A 15,259-nucleotide genomic window follows, 5' to 3' on the forward strand; every position below is an offset into this window, starting at 1 on the left:
CCTGCATCAATAAAACAGTCAGATTCTGTGGAGACTTTCAAGTCCAGACTTAAGTCGCACTTATTTTCCGTTTTGTATGGCTAGCATACTGGCATAGTATATTTTTACACTTTTTACTCTAATTCATTTTCTTAGTAAACGGAGCGTGCTGCGGCCTCAACTTTACCTAAATTCTGGGTCTTTTAGTGAAGCTTAGGGCTAGTGGCCGGCGATCAACTTAGTATTTCCTGTTTTTCTTGTTTAATGCTGACAAATTATACTGTATTTCTTGTCTTTCTGATGCCTGATTCTGTTTTTTCTCTCTGTTTATGGTGCAGCTACATCCAGAGATGGGTGTGGTATTTGTGCTGGAGACCCTCCTGTCCTGTGCACTAACCTCATTTCCTGTATGTTAGTTTTGTGAATTGTTCTGTGATTTGTGTCTGTATCATGGCCCAAGCAGAGGGTCACCCCTTTGAGTCTGGTCTGCTTGAGGTTTCTTCCTCAGCGGGAGTTTTTTCTTACCACTGTTGCTCTGGGGGTTAGTAAGGTTAGAAGTTACCTGTGTGAAGCGCTTTGAGGCAACTCTGTTGTGATTTGGTGCTATATAAATGAGAATAAATTGGAAATTGAAATTGAATTGACACAATAGTGCTTCCAAATTTCGCACAATGTGGCATTCTGTTTTGTCCCATAAAAAAGAGTTGGGCAGTCAAAAATTTTCATTGTAACTTAGGATTTTTTTTGTTTGTTTGTTTTTTTGTCCCACCTTGTCTTTTCCCCTTTTCAGTTGTTCCCATTATTGGAATCTTGTGACAATTACAGTGTGACAAAGTTTTTTATTCGGCACACAAAATACTCAAATAGAAAAAAAATGAACAATTCCACAAATGCATAAACAAAACTAGTGAGTCCGAAAGGGTGTGGGCTGAAGCAAAGCTTATTAGCGCCCACCCCTGCTAGTACAAGTCCATCAATTGTAATCAGTCATATTTACATAAATACAAATTCACTACTACATGTCGACACACAGACATACACATCAATATACTATTCACTTATAATTATATTTATATAGTATCAGATCACAAGAAAGTCAAATCAAGGCACTTTACGCAAGTAAGGACTAACCTTACCAACCCCCATAGCGAGCACTAGGCAACTGTGGTGAGGAAAAACTCCCTATAAGGAAGAAACCTCAAGCAGACCAGGCTCTTGGGGGTGACCCTCTGCTTGGGCTGTGCCATATATCCCTATATACATACGTATATACTTTACATACATAAATATACATATATATATATATATATACATACATATACATGGTCACTTATATACATATATACATATACACCCACCCGTATCTATATATCTACATACGCATACACATACCCACACATTCAAATATACAATAAATCCCACTTATAAATTAAACATTCCCTATAAATCAAATTATATTTGCTTCTTTATGATGTTCTTTTTGAGTAGTTTCTTAAATCTTACTAAGGTACTACTCATTCTAACGTCTGTTGAACATTCGTTCCATTTCTTCACCCCAACCACAGACACACAAAAACCCTTTACATTTTTTCTTACTGGTGGTTTCATAAACATTGCCCAACCTCTTAAACTATATCTGGATTCCCTCAATCTGAACAGACTCTGGACATGTCTCGGTAAGGCTTGGTTTTTCGCTCGAAACAAAGTTTGAATTGTAATGTAATCGACCAAATCTATGAATTTTAATAAATTTAAAGACACAAATAGAGAATGAGTTGGTTCACGATCATATTTATTGCAGATGATTCGTATGGCTCGTTTTTGCAAAAGGAATATTGGATTGGTGTTTGATTTGTAAGTGTTTCCCCATGACTCAACACAATATGTCATATATGGTACCATCAGAGAATGATATAAAGTAAGTAACCCTTCTTGTGGCAGTACGTCTTTGGCTTTATACAAAATGGCTATAGTTTTTGACAGTTTTGATTTCACATAATTTATATGTGGTTTCCAGCTAAGTTTATTATCAATTATAACACCTAAAAATTTATTCTCCCTTACTAACTCAATTTCCTTATTGTTTATAGTTAAATTTTTACATTTGGGTGCCTGTTCATTTCCAAATATAATACATTTAGTTTTTCCAAGGTTGAGTGACAACTTATTAGCGTCAAACCAAACCTTAAATGTTTCCAGTTCCTTCTCCACTATGTCCAGAAGCTGTTCAAGATTTTCACCGCTACAGAACACAGTTGTATCCTCCGCAAAAAGGACACATCTCAGTGAACTCGACACCCAACTTATATCATTTATATAGATTATAAACAACTGCTCACAGAGGGTCGTTTTGACCGTTGGGGTTTTACATAATTATTGTATGGCCTTGCCTTACAATATAAAGCGCCTTGGGGCAACTGTTTGTTGTGATTTGGCGCTATATAAAAAAATTGATTGATTGATTGAACAAAGGACCCAGCACTGAGCCCTGCGGCACCCCACATGTGACTTCCCTGAGTTCACAATTTGTATTATTGAATTGAACATACTGAAATCTGCCTTGTAAATAACTAGTTATCCATTCATATGCAGACCTCTGATTCCATATTTCTGCAGTTTAGTTAATAGTATTCCATGGTTAATTGTGTCAGATGCTTTCTATAAAAAAAAAACAAAACTCCTACTGTATATTGTTTATTGTCAATTGCAGTTGCTATACTTTCCACAAAGTCCATCAAAGCCTGTGATGTAGTTTGAGACCTTCTGAATCCATATTGTTCTTCACAAATGATGTTATGCTTCAGTAAATAATCATTTAATCTTTTAGCAAATATTTTTTCCAAAATTTTGGAAAATTGTGGCAGGAGTGATATAGGTCTATAATTAGAAAATGTGTTTGTCACCAGTTTTAAACAGAGGAATTACTTTGGCTATTTTCATTTGAGAAGGAAATTTACCAGTACTTAGTGACATATTGCAAATATAATTGAACGGTTTTACTATACAGTCAATAACTTTTTTTAATAAAGCCATATCCAAATTATTAAAATCAGTCGATTTCTTACTTTTTGAACCATGAACCAGATCAAGTATTTCCCTTTCATGAGTACCACCAATGAACATTGAAACAGATTTGTTAAACGTTGAATTATTTACCAAGAAGTTATTAGTTGATGAGTCAGTTTTACTGGCAAGATTTTTACCCACATTAACGAAGTATTCATTAAAGTGTTCCACAATAGACTCGTCGTTATCATTCGTGATGTAGTTGTTACTCTGAAAAAATGAAGGATAATCTCTAGTTACTCTCTTCTTTTTTACTATTTAATTTAATATGTTCCATGTGTTTTTGATGTTATTTCTATTTTTGACAAGTAACTCATTATAATATCTTTTTTTACTGAGTCTCATGATATTGATTAACTTATTCTTATATGTTTTATACTTACTTTCAGCTTCCTTAGTTTGTAGTTTTATGAATTGTTTATATAGTAAGTTTTTCTTTTTACATGCCCTCTGAAGCCCCTTAGTTATCCATGGTTTGTTGCTATATTGATTTCTACATATTTTGTCAACAAATGGACAGTGTTTATTATACAAACTGGAAAAAACTGAAATGAAAGCATCATATGACCTGTCAACATCATCAACAAAAACATCTGACCAATTTTGACTTGATAAATCCTCCCTTAAATTATCAATTGTTTCAGGTGTTACTTTTCTACTCATGAATTTGATATTGCTTCGATACTTACAACAACCCTCCAATGCAAAGACTGAGAAAACTGGCAAGTGATTACTGATATCACTGACCAGTAGTCCCCCACTAAGATTACCGGATATAACGTTAGTTAAAATATTGTCAATGAGAGTTGTTGAGTCCATAGTTATTCTGCTAGGATGAATGATGGTTGGAAACAGTCCTAAACAGTACAAGGTGTTTATAAATGAGGTAATTTGTGGATGATTGTGAGGGTTTAAAAAATCTATATTGAAATCTCCACAGACAAATAAATGCTTATTTCTGTTGATTTTGTTGTACATTCCTAAGATAATGTCTTCAAAGGTGTCAATATTTGTCCCAGGAGCTCTGTAAATGCAACTAACAACTATGTTTTTGGAGTTTATAGATGTAATTTCTATGGTAACACATTCCATGATGTTGTCCACTGTAAATGACATGTTGTTAATGAGTTTACAGTTATAATCTGACCTTACAAACAATGCAACACCTCCGCCCCTTCTCGTCTGCCTATTAACCAGGAACAATTCATAACCATCAAGATATACCAGATCTTTATTATCCTCATTTAACCATGTTTCTGAAATTGCAATAACTGAAAAACGTTTTTTGGATGTTTTCAAACAATCATTAATAGTGGACAGATTACGAGAAAGACTTCTGCTGTTGAAATGTATAATTGAAAAATCTTCATCATTGATTTTATAATTTTTGAATTGTTCTTCTGTAAAATATTTGCACTGTCTCACAATATTCTCACTGAAAAAGGTATCAGGATCATTTTCAGATTCGAAATGGCGGTTAGCAGAGTTATTATAATTAAATGTATCTAGACAGAGCTCCTGGGCAGAAATAAACGGATCATTATCCTTAGTCATTATGTCTCTCTTGTCTCCGGGTGTAGATGATGTGGATGAGTGGGTTGCTCCAGTCTGCATCATGATGCTGTGTTGTGTTTGAGTCCTCATACCTATTGTTCATATTTGTCCAGCTCCTCGATGTTCCTTATTTCCATGACTTTTGCTTGTTCTCGTGATTCGTTAGGCTTAAAACTTTCCTTTTTGCTAAAGCTTATAGTTAGGGCTGGATCAGGTGACCCTGAGCCATCCCTTAGTTATGCTGCTATAGACTTAGACTGCTGGGGGGTTCCCATGATGCACTGAGTGTTTCTTTCTCTTTTTGCTCTGTATGCACCACTCTGCATTTAATCATTAGTGATTGATCTCTGCTCCCCTCCACAGCATGTCTTTTTCCTGGTTCTCTCCCTCAGCCCCAACCAGTCCCAGCAGAAGACTGCCCCTCCCTGAGCCTGGTTCTGCTGGAGGTTTCTTCCTGTTAAAAGGGAGTTTTTCCTTCCCACTGTCGCCAAGTGCTTGCTCACAGGGGGTCGTTTTGACCATTGGGGTTTTTCTGTAATTATTGTATGGCTTTGCCTTACAATATGAAGCGCCTTGGGGCAACTGTTTGTTGTGATTTGGCGCTATATAAATGAAATTGATTTGATTTGATTTGATTTGATTCATTCAGTTTGATGAATATTTTACAGTTTGAAGTCCATGTGTGCTGGATTTTTCCCTGTTTCTTTAAGAAGCGTGGTTTCCTGGTGATGTCTGCATTCCGTTTGGTGAGATGTTCATTGATGAATACGTTTGTCCCTTTCAGTTTTCTTCCTTGTTTTAACAGTGCTGTTTTGTGTTTTCTGTTGATGAGTCTCATGATGACGGTTCGTTTATCACCGTCATTTCTCCGGGGCAGAGGGTGGCACACTTCAATGTTATTTAAATCCATTTCTATACCTTTAGATAGGAGGAAATCAACAACCTGTTTTTCCACAGAGCTGAGCTCCTGTTCACTGGGATCCCCTCCGCTCTCATCTGTTACCGCCCGTGCGTAGGACCGTGGTTTGATGTGAAGACCTGTGATGATGACGTCGTTATTCTGGTGTACTGCTCCAATTCAGGCACTCTGTTTTCCAGCTGCACCAGACACCGGTCTTTCTCGGTGTTCTGGAGCTGTAGTGCAGATCCATGATTGATTTCTGTTGCTGCTTCACAACAGAAATCTCCTCTGATAGAAAGTCCAGAGATTTTTTAATATCGTCACCTTCCTCCGCCATCAGAACCTTCTTTGGCCCCATGGTTGGCTTGTGGGCTGCTTGACGATCGCCGATGTTAACAGCCTGCGTTGTTTGTCACCGGGATGGATCTGCGCTGCGCTGGTGCCACGCGGCCTCGGTGTTTCCGCGCTGATGGATCCGCGGTGGCTGCACGAGGCCTCGGTGAAGCAGCACTCGTGACGCGCGGCTTCAATGACGCAGCGCGCGGCCTCGGTGAATTCACCACGTTGGGCGGGCCTCGGACGTTGTTGCTGTCCAGCCGCGGGGCTAAGTTGCCGGTTGAGGTGGTATTCCCACTGTCCGGGTTGGCAAACACCGGCGTGGTAGATGGCAACTACAAACACCACCTCTGAGGCACAAAAACTCAGGTACAAACTTTTTGCAGCTCGCTCTCTGACGACACGCAGCTCTGACTGATGACTGTGACGCAGCTCATTTCCAGTTAACCTGGAACACAAAGAACACAACATTCAGCTCCCCTCAGCCCCAACCAGTCCCAGCAGAAGACTGCCCCTCCCTGAGCCTGGTTCTGCTGGAGGTTTCTTCCTGTTAAAAGGGAGTTTTTCCTTCCCACTGTAGCCAAGTGCTTGCTCACAGGGGGTCGTTTTGACTGTTGGGGTTTTTCTGTAATTATTGTATGGCTTTGACTTACAATATAAAGCGCCTTGGGGCAACTGTTTGTTGTGATTTGGCGCTATATAAATAAAATTGATTTGATTTGATTCAGAACACAACAGGAATCTTAGCTGCAGTCGGGGTGGTGTTTACTATTATGTGGTTATTAAGATGTTAAAAATGTTTTATTGTTTATTGTTCAATATTGTTTTAAGAAAACTCAATAAAAAAGTTAAAGTACACACACACACACACACACACACACACACACACACACACACACACACACACACACACACACACACACACAAAAGCTCAAGCAAATTATTGGCCAGTTGTGCTGCATGGACCTTTGTGCCTGCAAGGAAGCAATTGAAGAAGACTTTGACCAATCACAGCACTGTATTCTGTCCCCACAGCTAGTGAGCTAGGCAGCCGGTTCTAGCAGAGACCGCTAGCCATTCTGCCCCCTCCCCCAACCCCATAAAGTAGTATTCCGAGACTTCCTTCAAGGTTGCAGACCTTATAATTTAGTATTTACCAATCTGTATTGGGTGATCGAGCTCCATTTAGCCTTCAGAATGTTGCACACAGAAATGCACACTGTGATTGGCATTGATCCGGCTGGTACATAAGTCCACTTTCAGGAGCGTAACGTGGATGAGATCCCACAGCTCTGCTTGGTTGGTCTGCCAGTCCTGTACAGGTTACTCTCCTGTGGAGGTCTGTACCCATTGACAGGTGGGTAGACAGTGCAAATAAAGTGTTTTGTCCGTGGACATAGACAGGTGGTCTGGAGAGGACACACCTGGAATCAGACCTTTGCCACCTGCTCGGCTTTTCATATGATGACTTGAGTCAGAGTCATGTTTGCGTCCAGTCTGAAAGGACGGAATGTGAACATTCCGTAAGCATCCTCCAGTCAAAACAAATGGATAGCAAGACTACCGAAAACAAAGTACTTGTTAGTACTCATGTTTCTGACACTGTTTGCATCACTCTGAGCTAACGACCCAGCGCACTGTTGAATGGAATGTAGACAGACTGCTGCTAACGTTAAGAATGGAGCTGCGTGTTCATTGCAAAGTTTACTTAAGTGTGTTGTTGTGTCATGACCAGTGTTGCCACAGTTAATTTGAAAAAGTAATCAATTACTGATTACTGATTACTCCTTGAAAAAGTAACTTAGTTACTTTACTGATTACTCAATTGGAAAAGTAACTAAGTTAGATTACTAGTTACTTTTTAGTTACTTTCCCCAGCTGCCGACAACAACCCTCTGCCACCTCAACATGACAATGATACCTGTTTTGCCAAAACTCTATAGTTTTACTATATAGTTTTTAACTTTATAGTCACCCTTTCTTGACTTCAATGAAAATAAATACTTGTTTTATAAAAAGTAAAATAAAGACCTCTTTCTTGACCTCATATTTAACTGTTGACAGCACTGTAACAGTAAAACTTGCAATTTCTAACCTACATTTTTATAAATGTAACTATTAAATTCATTCTAACATTTACTGTAACTAACATTTACTGCGTAACATTTTCATTGTTACGCAGATGATACCCAGCTTTATCTATCCATGAAGCCAGAGGACACACACCAATTAGCTAAACTGCAGGATTGTCTTACAGACATAAAGACATGGATGACCTCTAATTTCCTGCTTTTAAACTCAGATAAAACTGAAGTTATTGTACTTGGCCCCACAAATCTTAGAAACATGGTGTCTAACCAGATCCTTACTCTGGATGGCATTACCCTGACCTCTAGTAATACTGTGAGAAATCTTGGAGTCATTTTTGATCAGGATATGTCCTTCAATGCGCATATTAAACAAATATGTAGGACTGCTTTTTTGCATTTGCGCAATATCTCTAAAATTAGAAAGGTCTTGTCTCAGAGTGATGCTGAAAAACTAATTCATGCATTTATTTCCTCTAGGCTGGACTATTGTAATTCATTATTATCAGGTTGTCCTAAAGGTTCCCTGAAAAGCCTTCAGTTAATTCAAAATGCTGCAGCTAGAGTACTGACGGGGACTAGAAGGAGAGAGCATATCTCACCCATATTGGCCTCTCTTCATTGGCTTCCTGTTAATTCTAGAATAGAATTTAAAATTCTTCTTCTTACTTAAAAGTTTTTGAATAATCAGGTCTCATCTTATCTTAGGGACCTCATAGTACCATATCACCCCAATAGAGCACTTCGCTCTCAGACTGCAGGCTTACTTGTAGTTCCTAGGGTTTGTAAGAGTAGAATGAGAGGCAGAGCCTTCAGCTTTCAGGCTCCTCTCCTCTGGAACCAGCTCCCAATTCAGATCAGGGAGACAGACACCCTCTCTACTTTTAAGATTAGGCTTAAAACTTTCCGTTTTGCTAAAGCTTATAGTTAGGGCTGGATCAGGTGACCCTGAACCATCCCTTAGTTATGCTGCTATAGACTTAGACTGCTGGGGGGTTCCCATGATGCACTGAGTGTTTCTTTCTCTTTTTGCTCTGTATGCACCACTCTGCATTTAATCATTAGTGATCGATCTCTGCTCCCCTCCACAGCATGTCTTTTTCCTGGTTCTCTCCCTCAGCCCCAACCAGTCCCAGCAGAAGACTGCCCCTCCCTGAGCCTGGTTCTGCTGGAGGTTTCTTCCTGTTAAAAGGAAGTTTTTCCTTCCCACTGTCGCCAAGTGCTTGCTCACAGGGGGTCGTTTTGACCGTTGGGGTTTTTCTGTAATTATTGTATGGCTTTGCCTTACAATATAAAGCGCCTTGGGGCAACTGTTTGTTGTGATTTGGCGCTATATAAATAAAATTGATTTGATTTGATTTAAATTCTCTCTAAACATTTTACTTGGCGAAATTATTATTATTTTAAGTAGTATTAGTAGTTGTAGTAAAAAAACGACTTCAAAACTGGACCTTTAATCTAGGGGTGTTGTGGGGGGGCATCCTTGCCCCACGCCTCCATTCCATCTGGATTCGCCCCTACTTTGGTGTTTGAGCACAAAGAATAGATAACATTTATTTATGCAGAAAACATGACCAGATTTACAGGTAAGAAAGTTTTATTGTGTTTTCACATCATGTGGTCCTCAGAAAGAGAGTTTAGGTGCATTTGAGTGGAAAATAGTGTTAGTTGTTGACGCGTCGCGGAGGATCAGCTGTTTTTAACAAACAGATACGGAGCGGCTCAGCTCAGAATTCTAAATAAAGGAGAAAAAAAAGCATAAAAATGTCTTTGTAAAGCTCAGTGCAGGTGTGCTGTTGTCACCGTGCTTTAAGAGGTGAGGACGAGTCGTAGCTGCTGCAGAAAACCGCGGATGAAAAGCTCACAACTCGCTTAAACTGTGTAGTTCAGTCGAACCCCGACCTCCTGCCCACGGACCAAGTTTAATGCTGCTATCCACCCACAATGTAAAAATAATAGTAACGCACAGTGACTTGGAGCAGTAACTTTAATCTGATTACTGATTTGGAAAGATTAACGCGTTAGATTACTCGTTACTAAAAAAAAAGTGGTTAGATTAGAGTAACGTGTTACCGGCATCACTGGTCATGATGAGTCATTCCTAAAGTGATGATGGTGTTAAATGTGATGCATTTGCCGTAAACATTTAAGAGTTTGGTGTAGTGTGTCATTTCCTCTGTATGAAGCAGTGAACTGGAGGGCATGTGGGACGCTCGTGCACATCTGTGTGCTGGTACAAAGTTGTGGGACTCCTGAAAATATTTTTCTAATATTTTTCTAATATAAGAAATACATGGCTGTTCAGGCATGTTTTCGAGTTTCAGATATACATGCACGCAGCGGCCATGATGTTCATGCTAGTAGTTATAACGGGATTAAAGTGCTGTTGTTCACCAGAACAGAGAGTAGACGCGGCACACATCAGGATCCAAAATCCAACAGACTCAAAAAATTAAGAGTTGAGAGCAATGTCTGCCTCCTTTTTGAAAGGAGCACAGAACTGGGCAGCGCACATGATGCTCATGCACATCCCTGAGCTAGTAGGAAGTCCTGACGCTCCTGAAAATAGTATACCTGATGTTCTCCCAGCGTCTGCTCGCAGCTCCACTGATCTGAATGAATGCTGAGGAGATTGAAGAGCTGATGTTGCAGCATTTGTTTTCTGCGTTTTGCTCAGACTGACGTCACCCACCAAGAAATGCCGAGTAAAATGTTTTTCGGAAATGTACCTGCTGGCTTAACAATCAATCAATCAATCAATTTTTTTATATAGCGCCAAATCACAACAAACAGTTGCCCCAAGGCGCTTTATATTGTAAGGCAAGGCCATACAATAATTATGTAAAACCCCAACGGTCAAAACGACCCCCTGTGAGCAAGCACTTGGCTACAGTGGGAAGGAAAAACTCCCTTTTAACAGGAAGAAACCTCCAGCAGAACCAGGCTCAGGGAGGGGCAGTCTTCTGCTGGGACTGGTTGGGGCTGAGGGAGAGAACCAGGAAAAAGACATGCTGTGGAGGGGAGCAGAGATCGATCACTAATGATTAAATGCAGAGTGGTGCATACAGAGCAAAAAGAGAAAGAAACAGTGCATCATGGGAACCCGCCAGCAGTCTACGTCTATAGCAGCATAACTAAGGGATGGTTCAGGGTCACCTGATCCAGTCCTAACTATAAGCTTTAGCAAAAAGGAAAGTTTTAAGCCTAATCTTAAAAGTAGAGAGGGTGTCTGTCTCCCTGATCTGAATTGGGAGCTGGTTCCACAGGAGAGGAGCCTGAAAGCTGAAGGCTCTGCCTCCCATTCTACTCTTACAAACCCTAGGAACTACAAGTAAGCCTGCAGTCTGAGAGCGAAGCGCTCTATTGGGGTGATATGGTACTACGAGGTCCCTAAGATAAGATGGGACCTGATTATTCAAAACCTTATAAGTAAGAAGAAGAATTTTAAATTCTATTCTAGAATTAACAGGAAGCCAATGAAGAGAGGCCAATATGGGTGAGATATGCTCTCTCCTTCTAGTCCCCGTCAGTACTCTAGCTGCAGCATTTTGAATTAACTGAAGGCTTTTTAGGGAACTTTTAGGACAACCTGATAATAATGAATTACAATAGTCCAGCCTAGAGGAAATAAATGCATGAATTAGTTTTTCAGCATCACTCTGAGACAAGACCTTTCTGATTTTAGAGATATTGCGTAAATGCAAAAAAGCAGTCCTACATATTTGTTTAATATGCGCTTTGAATGACATATCCTGATCAAAAATGACTCCAAGATTTCTCACAGTATTACTAGAGGTCAGGGTAATGCCATCCACAGTAAGGATCTGGTTAGACACCATGTTTCTAAGATTTGTGGGGCCAAGTACAATAACTTCAGTTTTATCTGAGTTTAAAAGCAGGAAATTAGAGGTCATCCATGTCTTTATGTCTGTAAGACAATCCTGCAGTTTAGCTAATTGGTGTGTGTCCTCTGGCTTCATGGATAGATAAAGCTGGGTATCATCTGCGTAACAATGAAAATTTAAGCAATACCGTCTAATAATACTGCCTAAGGGAAGCATGTATAAAGTGAATAAAATTGGTCCTAGCACAGAACCTTGTGGAACTCCATAATTAACTTTAGTCTGTGAAGACGATTCCCCATTTACATGAACAAATTGTAATCTATTAGACAAATATGATTCAAACCACCGCAGCGCAGTGCCTTTAATACCTATGGCATGCTCTAATCTCTGTAATAAAATTTTATGGTCAACAGTATCAAAAGCAGCACTGAGGTCTAACAGAACAAGCACAGAGATGAGTCCACTGTCCGAGGCCATAAGAAGATCATTTGTAACCTTCACTAATGCTGTTTCTGTACTATGATGAATTCTAAAACCTGACTGAAACTCTTCAAATAGACCATTCCTCTGCAGATGATCAGTTAGCTGTTTTACAACTACCCTTTCAAGAATTTTTGAGAGAAAAGGAAGGTTGGAGATTGGCCTATAATTAGCTAAGATAGCTGGGTCAAGTGATGGCTTTTTAAGTAATGGTTTAATTACTGCCACCTTAAAAGCCTGTGGTACATAGCCAACTAACAAAGATAGATTGATCATATTTAAGATCGAAGCATTAAATAATGGTAGGGCTTCCTTGAGCAGCCTGGTAGGAATGGGGTCTAATAAACATGTTGATGGTTTGGATGAAGTAACTAATGAAAATAACTCAGACAGAACAATCGGAGAGAAAGAGTCTAACCAAATACTGGCATCACTGAAAGCAGCCAAAGATAACGATACGTCTTTGGGATGGTTATGAGTAATTTAATAACAAGCGGCGGGTATAATTAGCAATAAAGTACATCAGTGACCACATGTGTGCCGATGGACTTAGAATCACAAATGCTTTGATGTTGTGTAGTTGAACAGCACGTTAAATAGCACGCTGCATGTCCTTCTGCTTTCCTGGATGACAGGTAGCTCCTTGGGACACCCAGCCTCATGAGGGGACATGACAGAGCTGGAGACACATTAGAGATGAAAGACATGGTCAGGGCTGTGAAGTTTGGCAAGTCAGCTGATTATTTTATTCTGGCTCCACAGACGGCATGTCCAGAATGTATTTGACCGTCCAACCACACCGGCATGAACCCCCCAAAAAACAAACCAACCACCAAATAGACACACACCAGCTGTAAAAGTGATTAACATTCAGAGTGTAGATGTCGCTCACGGCTGATGATGTTTTTCTTCAGTGTGGCGTCCTGAACGAGAAGCTGGATTCTCTGCTGAAGACCCTCAGTGAGGAGTCGCAGGCCTCCACAGTCCTTCCCATTGTTCCACCTCCCACCATCATTGAAGAGCAGGAGGAGTTTGAGGGCGTGGCGTCAGCGTTGCCAGTGTCTCTGTCTAACGTTCTTCCCAGCTCATCGAGAGCCGTCGCCCACTCTGCCTCCCCGTCGGTGGTAACGGCCATCTTTAAACCGCGGGAGCAGCTGATGCTGAGAGCGAACAGCCTGAAGAAAGCCATCAGACAGATAATAGAGCACACAGAGAAAGGTGAGACACTGACACCAGCCCCAGTACCTCCAGTAACCCCCAGTCTGTCCCACAGCGGTGGAACTGAAGGAATGTGAGCTCATCTTGTAATGGTCGGGTCTGAGAGTGTTCCCTGCTGCTGTTCATCACCACTCCATCTTGGTGGTAGGCGTGTCCTTGGCCAGGTGATGTGGTCGTCGTCATTGATGCGCCTGTATGTTGGATCGTGTCCAGAGAAACGCACCACATGGCCAGTGTGGGTTTGATAAACATCAGTATGTCCAGATGTTGAGTCTCTGTTCGCTGTCGTATTTAGCCTTAGTTCACACAGAAAAGAACAAACAGGAAGTGATGTCAGTTCCCAGCAGCGTGTGTGTGTGTGTGTGTGTGTGTGTGTGTGTGTGTGTGTGTGTGTGTGTGTGTGTCAGCGGTGGATGAGCAGAATGCTCAGACCCAGCAGCAGCAGGTCTTCTCTTTGAGTGGAGCTGAGAAGGAGGCCAGGCTGTTGGTGGAGGAGGAAGAGGAAGAAGACACTGAGGAGGATAAAGTCTCTCTGCAGTCTGACGGCACCAAACACCGCAGCTCACGCAGAGGTCAGTCACATGTTTGTGCTGCTGTGTCCACCGTCACAGCGCTATGCTTCACAGAATGAAGCAGAAACATGTCTGCTTCACCAAAACATCAAATCTCAGCTTGCATCTCAGATGTACCTTCTGGCAAATGTAGCTGAACTTTCAGGTCTTCTTTGTAATAAAACCCTCCTCTGCTCCACTTCATCATGAAGCTGTATAACTGGAGATACAAAATCCAAACATGCACTTTGCACAATTTCGTCTGGGTGTCTTGGTGGCTTTCCTCACTCTTCTACTTCAGTGTTTTTGAGAGCTGTCTGCTCCACACAGATTTACCACACAGTGTCACACTGTTCAGGGTTCTAGCTAGGATAAAATTTTAGCGTAGTGGTAATTTCGAGGTAGCGAAGCGACCGGGGGGGGTAATGGTGCAGAAGGAGGGAAGCAAGCTAAAAATTGGCCTTTCTAGGGGTACCCAAAGGGGAAAAGCCAAGTACGACAGCCCAAGTCCCTTCATCATGTCCAGAAGGCTGGGGAAGTTTATTGAGTGGGTAATCTCATTCTGGGTTTGTCAGTACATGGCCCTCAGTGAGGCAGTCGGAGTCCGTGGACATTTTTAAGTCAAGACTTAAAACCTATTTTTATTCTCTTTCTTATGAGTAGTTTTTATTTTATGTTATATTTTTTTACTTCTTTTTTTAATTAGGTATTTGAATTTTTTTATTTTTATTTATTTATTTAAATTTTTTATGTTGAACTGTGTGAGGCACCTTGAGACGGCTTTTGCTGTAATTTGGTGCTTTATAGGCTGATTAAATTGAAATTGAGCAACATTTTATTGAGTCTTAAAGTAAATAAATATGAAATTGGTTACTGGATCCTTAAACTCTGGACATAATAAACTCTACATGGTGGATCCTTGATTTCTGGACATAAACAGAAATAAAATCTGTTTTTGTCAAAAGCATTTCCTTTCAGACGTTATTATTGGCATGAATGTCTTTCCATACCTGTGAGCTGAGCTCTTACAGCTGTGCTGCAGGTCAGGTTTATAAAGAATGCAGGACGTCTCATTTTGGGAAGAAAACAATGTTTTAGTTGATTGTAGTTTATTGTCTGTATTGCAACATTTGTAAGAGGTGTCATTTTATTTAAAGCAGCGATTCGTTTTGAAGTTATTAATTCCGAGCGGACTCTGTCTCAGCAGTGAGCCGCGCAGCGTTTGAAGCACGGAACGAAGGA

At 40.5% G+C, this 15,259-nt stretch overlaps 1 protein-coding gene across 4 annotated transcripts in view; it reads left to right on the forward strand.

The window, feature by feature from the left end:
* LOC117509345 (diacylglycerol kinase delta-like) overlaps positions 1-15,259 on the forward strand; it is a 275,606-nt gene that overhangs the window by 71,153 nt on the left and 189,194 nt on the right. For all 4 annotated transcript variants that reach the window (XM_034169013.1, XM_034169012.1, XM_034169014.1 and 1 more), the window contains 2 exons: positions 13,163-13,466; positions 13,874-14,038. In XM_034169013.1, the coding sequence (XP_034024904.1) occupies positions 13,163-13,466; positions 13,874-14,038 (469 nt within the window). The remainder of the gene's footprint in view (positions 1-13,162; positions 13,467-13,873; positions 14,039-15,259) is intronic.

Source organism: Thalassophryne amazonica, chromosome 4 (genome assembly GCF_902500255.1).
Source record: "Thalassophryne amazonica chromosome 4, fThaAma1.1, whole genome shotgun sequence".
Taxonomy (NCBI): Eukaryota; Metazoa; Chordata; class Actinopteri; order Batrachoidiformes; family Batrachoididae; genus Thalassophryne; species Thalassophryne amazonica.